The sequence below is a fragment of the Malurus melanocephalus genome, unplaced genomic scaffold (genome assembly GCF_030028575.1).
Source record: "Malurus melanocephalus ecotype Western Australia unplaced genomic scaffold, MMel_1.1 scaffold_335, whole genome shotgun sequence".
NCBI lineage: Eukaryota > Metazoa > Chordata > Aves > Passeriformes > Maluridae > Malurus > Malurus melanocephalus.
The window spans coordinates 141,585-155,957 of record NW_026623567.1 but is presented as its reverse complement, the minus strand read 5'-3'; the positions used below and the strand labels follow the sequence as shown (position 1 = coordinate 155,957).

At 42.4% G+C, this 14,373-nt stretch overlaps 1 protein-coding gene across 1 annotated transcript; it reads right to left on the bottom strand.

Moving 5' to 3' along the window:
• Positions 1 to 1,428: 1,428 nt before the first annotated feature.
• LAS1L (LAS1 like ribosome biogenesis factor) lies at positions 1,429 to 12,748 on the bottom strand. Its single transcript, XM_057377947.1, has 13 exons — positions 12,508 to 12,748; positions 11,808 to 11,933; positions 11,549 to 11,618; positions 11,186 to 11,267; positions 9,967 to 10,158; positions 9,335 to 9,381; positions 8,854 to 8,963; positions 8,123 to 8,208; positions 7,605 to 7,820; positions 6,293 to 6,419; positions 5,339 to 5,715; positions 4,269 to 4,410; positions 1,429 to 1,816 (listed from the first exon to the last, which is right to left on the bottom strand). The coding sequence occupies exons 1-13, from the start codon at positions 12,720 to 12,722 to the stop codon at positions 1,726 to 1,728; spliced, it is 1,881 nt and encodes a 626-aa protein (XP_057233930.1). The 5' UTR covers positions 12,723 to 12,748; the 3' UTR covers positions 1,429 to 1,725.
• Positions 12,749 to 14,373: the final 1,625 nt, after the last annotated feature.

The following is a 14,373-nucleotide window of genomic DNA, read 5'->3' as shown; positions in this document are numbered from 1 at the left end:
TTATTTGTTTCTAGCTTTTTCTTTTTCAACTCACTTTAGAGAAGACCCCAAAAAGTTTGGGTTTTTTTTTCCCAAAACAACTGTTGCAGTCTGTCCAAGTTATTTCTTGGTATCTTTTTTAGCTGATTGACTAAAAAAATCCCAGATTCKCTACCTGGGTAATGGCAGATACACAGGGCAGTAACTACAGCTGATAGAGTAGTAGTAGCAGCACATGGTTTTACCRCATGCACTCCTTCTAAGGAGGAAAAAGGTTATGGGTGATACAGCATTTGCCAGCATCACACATTCCTATTTGAACTGTTATGCTTGTTTGCAATACAAAGTACAGTAATTTAAATAATTTCATACTCATCTAAATGCAGTAATAAAAGAACAAATCCCTTTCACTCAGAATTTCCTAAATAAGCTTGATTAACTGCTGGGTAAAATAAATATTTCTAAAAATACTTGAAAGGGGAAAGACTTGCATGAAAAATCGCTCATAACAGAAAGTTTATTTCCTTTTGCATTGGCACTGCTTACWTTTGGAGAAGGAAATCTGCAATGTATCTTCCATTTTTGGATGTGTGGTAACAAGCACCTGCAGCAGAGCAAGACAACAAAAAAACTAGAGAAGAAGGAATAAAGAAAATAACACATTCTGGACATCTAGCTAAGCCTTTACYTGAGAGCCAATCCAAAGCATCCATGAACTTGCTGTTCTAAACATGCATTTCAACCCTATGCAATGTACTGCTGAAGTTGTCTGTCCCTGTTTGTACCTCTTTCTACTGAGATGTTCTTAATGTTTTATTTGTAAAACCTGCAAATCATTAGGACTCAGAAAGGCTCTGTTTTACCCTCTAGCAGATGCACTGTGACAAATTGTTACTGAGGAGTCCTGCAGTAAGTACACTCTTAAATTCCTGGGCTTTTTGACAAGTAACTGTAGAAGCCTCTAAGTTCCAAGAACCTGCAATACAGGTAAAGAAAACTGAATTTAGGAAAAACTATCTGGAAGCAATTTTTCTCAACAGCTTTGCAGTTGCTCAGTTCTATTTCTGCAGTAATCATACCAGCTCTCAGCAAACATCACAGTATTGGTTATGAATATCAGCAAAATCATGAACAGAAGTAACACGAAGCAAAACACTTCCATCAAAAAGAGACAGTAGTGGCTTCAAGACTCACTTGAAAAAACATCGTGACAAAAACATTTCAATTGATTTATGTATCACGCTGCATTTAGCCATGCTCCAGCTAGGATTGATCCCTAAAGCTTCATGTGGAATCCTAGAAAACTGTTGCACCATCTTATCCTGGCAAAATTGCTCTTCCAGGACAGTATCAGCATCACTGAAATAAGAAGGGCTCAATAGTGTCGCTAATGAGGGCCAGAGGACACTTTCCAGAGTGAAAACCAAGAAACAGCATCCAGGACTAAGGTTTGCCTTCAGTCASTTGTATTTATTAACAATGAAAAAGTTAAGGAGCATTGAGGGATTACAAAGTACTCGTAACTGTTTTTGACAAACTTCAACTGGTTAAGCAAGACAATGTTTTTTGTACATAGAACTTAAAACACACTACCTTTATAAAACAGTAATTTTACATGGTAAAAATCAATAAATCACAGCAACAACAAATTGTCCTGGAGTGACTATTTCCCCACCACCATTACCAGTTCTTCCATGCCACTTAACTTGTGCAATGCTAAAATTCACAGAGCACTCTGCTGCTGTCTCAGAAAAGTTGAAGGCCACTTTTAATTTTATGGAAGTCATTCTGGGTCCATAACAATCCTCCTGTCATGGGAATATTCAGTTCTGCAGAGCTGTGARGAAGAGAAATAAAGCACATAAGCACTGGACTGATTTAGAAGCACACATCGGCAAAGTAATTTTGATAGTACTTTTTTTCCAAAACATTTTTTCATTTTTAGCTCTGAAACATTTATCTGCTGGCAGGTCCTTAGTTTTTAATCAGTTTCTTCAAGAGAGGCAACAGTCCTGAAACATGAAAGGTGCAAGGCAMAAAACAAAAAGAGGTGACCAATTACTAACAATTGTGAGGGAGAAAGAATTGCAAAAATAACCAGAGAACAATTTTCATTTGAACCTTCATCTGTCCTTTGCAGCTAGGAATACAAGCTCATCAGCTGAAATGCTAACACAGCAAGCAGTTGACATGAGAACAGCCCTGCAAGTTACAAATGCTACAATGCTTATCCTGTACACTGATAGCACCCATTTCTATGGCTTTGGAAAGAAGTCATGGGAACCAGTGCACTTACAGTGATGAACAAGGATGCAACCCCTAAAGCAGCAGCATGTCAGCAACTCCACCCTGAGAAAACTCTCCAAGTGGTTATTATCTGCCAAATTTGCTCCTGCTGTCAGGCAAAACTGACATTGGGAGCTAGTAAAAACCCAAAACAACTGCCTGAGGATGACAGCACCCATTCAAAGCTTCAGAGATTGACMATACACATGGCACAGCATAAACCAGAAAACCCCCCAACGAACATAATCTTTTGGGAGAAAGGAACTGCAGCAAGACAAAGAAGGGCATTGCTTTTAGAAAGGGTGTGACCTGTATTGCCTATGTTGCAGATGCTTTTTCCAAGAACCTTACAGATATTTTCAAAGTAAAACATCAAGTTTTCACAATCTCTCCTTTGGTACGCCTTCATGAGCCTGGCAGAACAGCTCTCTGCAGACAGGGCAATAACAGAAAAGTAAATAGCAAACACCCCTTCTGGATCAGGCCATGCAAACACCTTTCATGGGGAAGAAAAAAAAACCCACATAGCTACAAGACAGAGGACAAAGTTTCTACACAGAAGAGAACATAAGCAGTCAAGACAATCTGCTTCCTTCTGCTTTGGGGAAGTCAGACCAGCTTTCCAATACCACATACACTTTAGCAAATGGAGAAGCTGCTATGAAAGGGAAATCAGAATAATGAACAAGCTGCCATTTGAGCACTCCTGATGAAATCTGGATTGTTTCCAGGCACAGCTACAGGAATAAATCAGGTTCTGCTCCTTTCTATTTGTGGCAACAACAGGTTTTCATCGCGTTTCTTTCTAAGATTTTTCCCCTGGCATCCTGCCAGGCTGTAATCTGAGTGGAACAAACTGTCTGCCCCTTTCCCCACACAAAGAGATGCAGAAACACATGTTACTTTTGGCCTGGTATGTGCTTTCTCATTTTCTACATGAGTATTTTCTAGTAATATGAGCTGCATGACACATTAAACTGTTCAAAAAACAGCCTGAAATGTACTTATCTGCCTTGTAGCTTTTTAGCCTGCAATTAAAATACTATCMGTTCTCACCATGACTAAATCATATTTCAAATTGCAGTCTAGGCATCTTCCTCCAAAGGAACATAATGTTACAGATAAGGGAAGGTCTATTAATTTGGGAGGACAACCAAGATGGAGAAGAATGGAAGTCTTACTCTTTGGAAKATTTTAAACTAGAAGCTGGGAATCTGAACACAACTCTAAATTACATAAAAATATGAACAGGTACAAGATTTCTTCTCAATGAAAACACCCCAGGCTGCAAAATTCTCAGTTCTTTACATTGCCACTAGATTGGGCCCACCAACCACAGGAATGAATTAGTTATTAGAAAGTTGTCCAATCAAATGTTAAGGAAAATAACTTCAATTCATTTATATTCTGAAGTGTTCCTTGGATTAAAATAATAGGAGACAGGTTTATATGTATGTGATGAAACTGATTTGACATCTTACAGCATTCAAGCTCCTATGACTTCCAAGTGTGAAATAATGACCCTATTAAAAAGTCTTCAATGGGATGCTTTGACTGGATAATCTTCATTTAATAATGAAGATGACAGACTAAAGCTTTATAGAATACTCCTGTTACTTCCATGACAATCTGTGTTTCTTTACTGAGGTCAGATCTGCAGCTCTAAATAACTAGCTACTGCTCTAAGAGGTCAATGGGCAGTGCTAACACACTGAGGATCAGAGCCTCAGCTAACAGGAACTTASGTTTTCAACCCTGCTGGGGCTGTGCTGATAGCTGCTGAACAGGAGGAGTGAAGATACTAATATTATAAGATGGTGTCCTCAAAGGATACCATTAGGGTTAGGTTTAGTAGGTATTAGAGACAATAGAAGATATTTGGGTCAAACTATTTAGTTAAACAGAAGTAAAATGGAAATCTCAGCCCTGRTTTTTCACAAGGCATAGAGAAAGAAATGCGTTTCATGGTTCAGGGGCAAAGTCCTGCCCTGACTGTTACTCACTTTGTATTGAGAGACTTCCACTCATCCCTCACTGGCTGATCAAGCAGGGACATCATAGAATAATTATCCAACATGAGACCATCAGGGTCATCTGTCTGACCTGGGAGTTTTCCAAGAGGAAAGTCTTGCCATYGTACTTCATCTAGATAAAAACAGTACAAAAACAGTAAGTCAGAGTTTCCCCAAGAGATTTTCAGAACATAAGATCACCCTCCCCAAGTTCACAAATACTGCCTCATGCAACTCAGCCATTCAGCAAATSATCTGAACCAATGTCACAGAAGCAGAGGACAATTTTGCTTCTGTTCTCAAAACATCCAGTTCTAACAAGCTGTTCACATCAGCATAACTAAGATCTCCTTTTTTTTTTACTTCAGAAAATTTCCCAGTGAACAGAGTACAAGAGTTCAGTCTTCTAGTGAATGCTTTTTTTCCTTTGAATGTCATTTTGACTCCATCTCCTCTCCACCARCTTCCTCCTCCTGTGTTTGAGTCCCTCCATGACTCACCCAAAATACTGAGCTAGAGACCTCCAACCCCAATGAGAAAGTACAGCTACCAGAACAAAGCCAGCAAAGCACTGGATATACTGTTTATTCCTTCTAAAAACTTGTCTTGCTCCCTTCTTTTGTTTGCCATCATGTCATAACAACCATTTTCCAGGAGCATGGAACTTGGGTACACAGACAAGCTGTGCTTTCAAATACCCCAAAGTTTGACAAACGGAAGTCCAAGAAATATCCATACTTTCCTTCACCATTCACAGCTGGCATATATGCTGCCCCATCAGTTGGAAATTTTAAACAGTTTGGAAAAGCTTAATAAAAAAACTAACGAGACAGTAACAGCATGCTCCTGGAAAACATGCTCACATTTTAAAAGTTTAGAGAAATGACTCCTGCACACAAACGAAAGACTGGAAAACCCTCCTTTTACAGTAATTTGGCATTTAGATGACTTTGAAGMACACTTCATTTATGGCCAGGCCCAAAGGGCTGAGATGTCTTTGCATTCCAATTAACATTTGTCAGCAATGAAGACTGCCTGAGTCTTACAGAGTCACTCTTTACCTGCACTGATCTGCCAGGCGGAGCCGTGCAGCGCTGCCCTTTTCTCAGCAATAGCCACCATGTTACCAGAATGAGCAAGTCCTTCCAAAGGATTGGTTTCAGTTACCATCTCTTCTTCCTCCTCCTCTTCCTCTWCACCATCATCTCTCTCTGGCACATYTTCTTGTTTCTCYACAGTGTGCCCTTGATTTTTAACTTGATTTTCTTGCCTGGCTCTCCACTGTAAGCTCTCTATAGTATAAATTGGTTGTTCACTGCCATCTGAAGAGAGGCCTGGATTGGGCAAAGGGGCACCTCCTTCTGTGTAAATGGAAGCAAGATAGAGAAGGTTCTTCCGAGAAGAACGTGGCAAGCGAGGTCTCATGATTGTGAGGATCCTAGAAAGGAAAAAGGGCAATGGAAAAGTCTTAAAAGGCTTGATAAACCTTTACCTATGGATTTTTTTTTGCTTTTAAGTGTTTGATTTCACCAGGAAAGCTGGCTCACATAGTTCATCTAAAATTCAAAATCAGATTATTCCCTGGTCAGTGGATGCTGGAATACTCAGTCTTCATGATTAAAATGAAGGACTTAAGGTACTTCTAACTGAATTACAGCTTTGCTGTTTTCATGTATAAAAGCTGTGGTAAATTCTTATCACCTGAATAAGCAGTCTCATCTCTACCAAGTCCCTTTGCTTCTGAACAGGTTGCCTCTTTAAATAACTCCACAGATAACCTCTGCTTTCATTTTCAAGGTGGAATCCTTTAACATTCTTTTTCTTTTTCTCTTTGTGTGCAATTAATGGAGAGATGAATAGTAGCAAGCGTGGCTTTACGTGCACCTGTTACAATTTCTACCACACGCAAAGAAAGGTAAGGGAATGCAGCTATAGCTCAGGGTATCACTAGGAAACCAAAGCTGTTAAAGAGCACTGTTTGCTGTTCTTTTTCTAGGTCACAGCATCAAACTTACAGCTGAAGAAGATGTGGGGTTGCCCAGCAGGGAGCTTCCAAGCAGCTATGAGTCAGTCTTATCCACTCCAAAGGAACTTTACAGAGGAACAGTTCCTTCACATTGTTAGTGTTCTGTTTTTTCTTCCCTTCAAAGAAGATAATGAAAACAAAAGGGTATTCAAAACTCATCAAAAATATACCCTTCATGCCTCTGCATTTTTACTGAACACATCCTCAAATAAGCTGTAATTTTAACCCAAGTCCATGACCAGATGTACTGACCAAACATGTCAAGGCTGTTATAAGGGACATGACAGTGCATGGACAGCTCAGGTAGCTGCACAAGACCTGACCACAACRCAGTGCAGACATTCCCAGGATGGCCCTGTGCATGTCACCCCAGACACGAAAGCGATAAGATGTGCTGGAACAGTATTATCCCAAACAAATGCAGTATACAGTATCTGGGACTCAGTACCATTTCAGACAGCTCTGCAGAGAGATTTAACAACTGGGAACGAGCACCATTCAGGGATATTGGTATATCATAGATATGCTTGGCACTGATGGAAGGCACCAAATATCAACCCATGACTGCCTGAGATATTGGCAAAATCTTTGTGCAGTCTGAGGCAGACCAGGAGAGGACAGAAGAGGCATCAAAATTAATGGATGGAAATCTCTGCAAGGATGCACTATGGCACAGTGTAAAAATGCTGTCAACAGAATACCTGTGACACTCTGAACAATTAAGACTCTTCAGTGCCCAGCTCTCAAATTGAACAGTTTGCCAATTTTAACAGTTCTAAGGAGTCAGGAACTAAACCCAAAATATTACTTTTTATTTTTGTGTAACTTTAGAAGGCATAAAAATCCTGTGATAGGATCAATAAAGGACAGCAATACTATTTAGTATCTTATAAAGGCAGGATTCTGTTAAGGGAGGAAAGAACTRGGAACAGGGCACTCAGACTGCATATAACAGTAGCAGACAGCATATAAAGATGTTATTTCTTACAAGTATTGATATTTGGAAAAACTAGCACTTAAGGGCCTGATCTTTCCTGTGAGAGATCAACTTTTCGTACCTTGAGGAGGCTGCAGCAAACTTATTGATAACAATTTCAATGTTTTGCTAAGAAACACATGACATGCACCATCTGCAGGCTGAAAAGTCTAAGAACTGCAACAATAAAAGCTTTATATTTACATGACAAAACGTACTAATTACATTACTGCACCTTTTGTATAAAGGTTCCACCACTCTGTTTCACACTAGTACTGAAGGAATTCTTATGCTTTTTTAAATACAGAAATTCAGACACACTCACCAGCATTTACTTTGGCAGCGCCAGTCAGCAACTCAGAAATCCAGTTGATCAAGAACTGAGACCGGAGTTCTGAAGAGTCAGAACATTCCTTCARCTCTATAAACATTTTCTCTATTAGGATCTGTGTAAAACTTCGTGAAAGGAGACTTGACAGCAAAGGCTGCCAAAAGCAGTAAAATGTCGGGGGAATTTTGAATTGGCATACCTCTTTATTTGCTACAATAAGAAGAGAGAAAAAACAGAGAATCCAGAAATTAGTACTTCGTAAGTTTTTTTGAAATACAGGCACGACACTTGCTCCAAACTAAARTGGTTTGTTCTAAGATCGTTGATTCCAGGATATTTCCTGAGGTCCTCACTCAATGTGAAACTATTATTTTCCTAAAGCTAGGCAAGTAAAGTAAGTAGGAATTATATAGTAATTTGTTTTTTTGCCTCAATATAGTGAGGCAAAAAACCAGACTTGGTCATAACACTAGCCATGCATTTTCTACTTGGGTGGTGCATAAAACACTAACCTTCATACTTGATATTTAGCAACTTCAGACAATCCATCTTTGGGATGAGAAAGCCATCACTGAGAAGAGCTTCAGCCACTGTCTCCCTAGAGCAATCAGAGAGACTTATTACTGCCACTTATTGTGCTTCTCATTGCAGAATCTTCATGCCTTTCTGCTCATTATTCCATGCTCAGCAACTGATGGGCGATCTAGCATTTTCTTTTGGTAAAACATCTAATAACCTCCAGAATCAATCAGCAGCTTCAACGGCATATATATTTATATTCAAAACAGCAGGAATTATAGYGTTTATTGTAACAGGATACAATCACTGTAACTGTAGAGGGGAGAGAGTATCTGTCAAAGTGGGTCAAGATCTTCATGCAAATTTATATGGTAATAAGAAAGTCTTAACACACTAGGTCCTAGAAGTTCTGTAGTAATAGAAAGATAGAAAATATAGAAAATGTCAAGTATTGCCCTGCAATTCTAAAGGTTACTATGAAATCAAAATCTCTGCAGGCTTGTTGGGAGCTTTTGAAGCCTGGGACAAGCCCTTGGAGACCATCTGGCACATGGAACATTGCTCATTAGCACAGATCAACAACTTAGTCCTCAAAGATGCTGAGGAAATGGATTAATTGCTTTCTCCATGATCAGCTAAAGAACACTATGAAAAGGCAATTYAGTACATCTACAGCCCAGTTCAGCACTCTACCTTTCACATCAGTTCTTCACCAGAGACACACCTGTTTTCCTGCATCAGGTCTTTGATCTGAGCCAAAATCCAGTCCAATTCTGAAGAGGAATCAGACCACAATTCTCGAGACTTTGAAASAGACTGCATAGTCTGCATGACCTGAGTGAAGGATAAATTCAAGCTTTAATGGAAAATATATTCCCATGGCAAACACAAAGACAGTACTGCTATGACGAGCAGATGCACATTCCACGTGTACTTCATTAACAGCACTTGAAAAAGTTCAAAGAAGTTCCCCTTCCTTGGGATCCCCAAAGGGTACAAATCTCCTTTTAAACCTGAACAAAGTGTCCACTTAGAAACTGTCACAGCTCAAAYTGCTTGTTCTCTGTAGCAAAGTTTTCCTTTGGCAAGCCATGTATGACAACACTAGCAAAAAGACCAGAGCAAGGAACTAAGGAAGAGAAGACATATTGTCCCAAGAGAAAAAAGAGAATTAACCAAAGTGCTGATGATCAGAGTGCACTTACCCGAAACTGCTCATTCTTGTAAGACACCAGAACATCTCTGACTTTTTCTAGAAGTAAATATAAATATATGGGATAAGCAGATCAGCCATGTAAGAGAATTTTGTATCTAAGAAGCTGCTTAGTTTTGCTAAAATTACATTCACAGAAGGCATCAGCCAAAGGAAGTCAGAAATTCTTTTCAGACAACACACTGAAGACTCCCACAACTCCCAGGCTTTTCCAGCAATATAAATTTTTCTCAAGTAAATTGTGGTTGAACCCTGATTTCCATATTTTATCACTAACAGTAGCTGAAGACAGTTAAGTTGGATAAACACAGACAGCTCAAAAACAAATCCCTAAATAGATCAGTGTAGGAAGAAATTATTCCCATATGCAGTTGATGTTCTGATCATAYGTGTATTCCTTATACTTGCATTTTRCATCAATTGCAACAATGCTACAGCTATTCATAAACTGAAGTGCTAAAAATTTGGAGAAGTACTACCAAACCAGTCACCTCCAACAATCCACCAAGGTGCAAAGAGAAATCCCAAACCCTGAGCTGGAGGTATAACTTTTTGCTCAAAGATGAGACTTYAAACTGCTTTCTCTAGCATATCCAATCCTGATATTGTTCTAGGAACACCTACCATGGAATTCCTTGTGTTTCTGACAGGCCTCATGCTGCGGGGTTTGAATCTCCCATGCATCACCGTCCAACTCTGCATTTGCTTCCATCTCTTCCTGCTCTTCTTCCTCATCCTCACCTTCTTCACACAAGTTATTGCCCAGCTGACGGTTCCAATACATCTTTCGCAGCCAGTCCAGCACAACATCACAACCTAATGGAGAACAGAAAATGTTATCTTCTCAGTGAAGATCTGTTATGGCAAAAAAATAATATAGGTGGCACATTGCTAACTTGTATTATGAAAACAAATGCTATTAACCAGTTATGAACACAAAAAGCTCCATTAATAAAAAGGTGAATAAGTTAAAAAAAAAATCCAAGAAAAAAACCCTCCAAAAAGCAAAACAAAAAACCAAAAATCAAACCATAACCAACCCCGATAAAGAAACCAAAAAAACCCCACAATTCTGTATCACAGACATGGTACAACCCATCAATTTTGGCAAAAGAAAAAGAGATTGGACACTGCTATGGCACTGCACCTTGCTCAAACTTGAGCAGAAACTAGGTCCCTGCAGTGGTATTCTGAGGAGAAAATGATTCAGTATTTTAGCATCACCATGGCCAACATAGCATCTACAACAACGTAACTTTTTTTGTGCAAGGACTACACTACACATACATTACATGGAATGGAAAGAAAATGCCTTTATTTCCATCAGTATTTTCCTACCCCATTCAATATAAGGACTCTGCTGAAGATTATTTAACTGGCTTCTCAAGCCTTCAACCAAAATACCCAGGAATGTCTTCAAATGCCATAAGCTAGTCATTCATTTGAGCTTGCAGTATCTACTGCATTTCTCCCTAAATGGTATTTTTGAAGAGTCTCGGGTATCTCTAAATCAGRAAAAGCTTTTACCTATTTCTCTGAGATGAACAACCTGCGCTGTAAAAAAGCAAAGGCAGTGAACTGCTGTTTCCAGTAACTTTTTCAGGGATAAGAGAAAGCCTCTGAACATCTGTGAAGAACCACAGCCTGGAGCTCCCAGACATAACTCAGCTACCCCAYAGGGCAATGGCAAACCCGCCCAGTGTCTGATACCACAACTCTCCCTGCCAGGAMAAGCCTCCTGCCTGCCCTGCAGCACCCCAAAATAGAGGCAGGGGTGCTGCCCTCAGGGCCTGCAGCACTGGCATTGCCACCCCTCCCAATGTCACCCGCTGGTGGCACTCACCCTTGCGGCACAGCGCCAGCCTTGGCAGCTTCCCATGCGTCAGCTCGTGACGGAGATCCACAACCCAGACGGGGATGTCCACCTGGAAAAACACCCAATGGACATTACCCCACTGTTTTCACTGCATCATGCCACAACTGCAACGCTGCAAAGCGGCAGAGAGCCTCTAGCAGGTGGGAACAGCACCAGTCTGGCCACTCCTGAACCGTAGCTCCTATGCTTCCCACTTCAAGAGTGGGCCAGGATCCCCAACTTGCTGATCCCACTTTCTGTGGCCCAGGATCCACACAAACTTGCATTTTACAGTTTAAGTTCTTCAGTGCTGCATGCAAATTATCAAGCAACTCTTTATTAAATATTTACCTCTCTGGCTAATTGTCTCAGAGGAATGCTGACCATCTTCTGTTTTCTTTCTGTGATCAAGTTGACAAACCTGCATGCAGGTTACAGAAAAGATATATGACTATMAAGAGCTGCAGAGAAACTTGGAACTCCAGAGACAAACTCCCCACATGCTGTACAACCCTGTGGTCCCAGAGATGCAAAGTGAACTTAGCTGAACAGTGACTCTGTATGTCTTTCTTTTTCTCTCTCAAAAAACAGAGGCCTTGAGAGCCCTCACCTTACAAGAGCCAGCCCGTAAGAGAGGATGAGCTCATGAGACTTCAATCTGCCAGATGAATCGAGGACCTTGCAACGAATCAGTTCTGCTGTGCAGTCCACTGCAAGAGGCATTTTTGGACCATACCTGGAGGTAAAGGAAAACAGGTGAGCAGCCTCACACCAATATACTSACCCTGTTAAAAGGGCAACTTTCCAACTACCTTTTATGCTCTTTTTATGTGGTATGTAATAGCCTGAGAATGCTGAGACAGCATCAAAGGCCCTTTCCAGGTTTCTATTAGGAGTAGCCATGTAATCACTGTTCGAAGCACACATTAAATGAGTATTTACTGATACGCTATGCACATACACAAGATGCTTTACATAAGCGGGTCTTGTCTATGGATGCAGCAGGGGCAATTTGGGGGCCTTGGAYACGCTCACCGCCTCAAAAAAACAGCCCGTGAAGTTGCAGGCATGCAGAGTTTCTGCCTCCCCCGCTCCCACCTCCTGCAATGGGGAAGGTGCCCGGCGGCACCGGCGGCCCGCACACACAGCCCCGGCCGTGGAGCCGCTCYGGCGGGAGCTGTGCCCGGCTCCTGGCGGCCCCCGGGCCCAGCACCGCCACCGCCGGCCCAGCCTGGGCACAGGGCACCGAGGGGCCGCTCCAGGGACACCAGGGCAGCCCCGACATCCGCATCGCGGTGCGCGGCCCGTACCGGCTCTTCCACGCCGAGACGCGGTCCAGCGCGTCCTGCTGCAGCCGGCTGTCCCCGCAGTACAGCCCCACCATCACCTGGTCCCACTCCGCCCGGCCCCTCCACGCCACCACCGTCCGCAGCGGCTTCAGCCGCTTGCGGGCCGGGGAGGAGCTCGGCCGCCCGCGGCGCCCGCCAGAGCCGGAGCCTGAGCCCGAACCCGCGCGGCCCGACATTGCAGCACCGCCGCTTCCACCGCTCCCGCTCGCTTCCGCCGCCGCCGCTTCCGCCCGCTCCGGGCCGCCTCCGCCTCCGCCCTGCCCGCTCCTGCGCATGCGCCGCCGCCGCTTCCCGCTTTCCGCTCCGCCGCCCGCGGGGTGGGTGTGACCGCCTGAGGCCGCGGTGTGCCCGAGTGCGGCGGGAGCTGCCCTGAGGGTGCGCCCTGAGGGGATCGGGACGGTGCGGAACAGCCTTGTCCCCGGGCCTGCCGGAGTGCGCGGGGTGCGCCCTGAGGGTCCGCCCTGAGGGTCCGCCCTGAGAGTCCGCCCTGAGGGTCCGCCCTGAGGGTCCGCCCTGAGGGTCCTGCGGGGAGCTGAGGGACGCCGAGTCTGAGCAATTCCAAGTGCTGGGCGAGGGGATCCTTGAGAGAAAGCTCAGGAACACCCCCAACAGCCATATTATGTGCCCGAGAGTGTTACCCGAACTCTTCTTGAGTTCTGTCAGCTTTGRTACTGTGCTGCCCTGGGTGAGCCCTACCCCAGCCACCCTCTGGGTGAAAAGTCTTTTCCWAATRTCAWCCTAAACCTCCMCTGWCTCAATTTCATGCCGTTTCCTTGAGTCACTGGTCATGAGACTGAAGAGATCATTACCTGCCCSTTKTGAAGATGTTGAAGAGCACAGYGAAGTCTCSAGGCTGAACAGAACGAGTGACCTCAGCACTCAATACAGGTTCCTCTCAAGGCCCTTAACAGTTCTTGATTTTTATGTGACAAAGTTACTGAGCTATTAGCTAAAAATATATTTGTTTTTGTTGTTCAAAAAGAACAATCTACATTAGTCAATGCCAATTTAATGAAATTTAGTTTCTTAAGTCAGAGACATAAATTAGAAATATTTCTTTTGAACTGCATAGTCTTATTACATGTGTTTACTTCTTGAAATAACAGAAGTTTTTGAGATCTAAAAACCCTGCATCCCATTGTTTATRTAGCAGGGTGATGTGCTAAGATTATTTAGTTCAGGAAGTTAAAAATTCAGTATAYAATGCATTTAAGTATTTAAATTTCATTAAGATTGTATTTTGATTTCAGTTTTGATTAAGTTTTGTCTGTATCTGTGACTTTCACAATGGCCCTTTAAGGCTGCTTTATTTTTACTGAAACTTGAGGTAATTTCCCTCTATTCCAGTGCAATTATAATGTATTAGTTTTTGTCTAAAGTGAAAGAAAAAACACTGCAAACATTTCAGGCACAAAGCATGTGAGAAGTTGGAGAGACAATGACAGCTGGTAATAAGCTTTTATTTTGAATCAGAATAAAAACTCAGAAACTGGATATCTGTTAAGAATCAGATTATCAGGATGCAGTGGGAGCCAGCAGTTCCTGGAAGGTCACTCAGTGAGCCAGAATCCAAGCACAAAACCACAACTGCCAGAGCAGTTAGGCCTTAGCTACACAATACCAGGTGAGGTGTGCTGAGCAGGGCAAATCTGTGCTGATGAGGAGTGAATCTGCAGACCCTGATTAGGATCACATCCAGTGACCKTGTCCAGGGTCTCACAGACCAGTGGTCACCAGCTACATCCAGAGTGAAGCARTCACTTTGGTAAGACCACAATGAGACATTTTGATTGAGTAAAACAGTTTGGTTGCAATAAAGGCAAAACA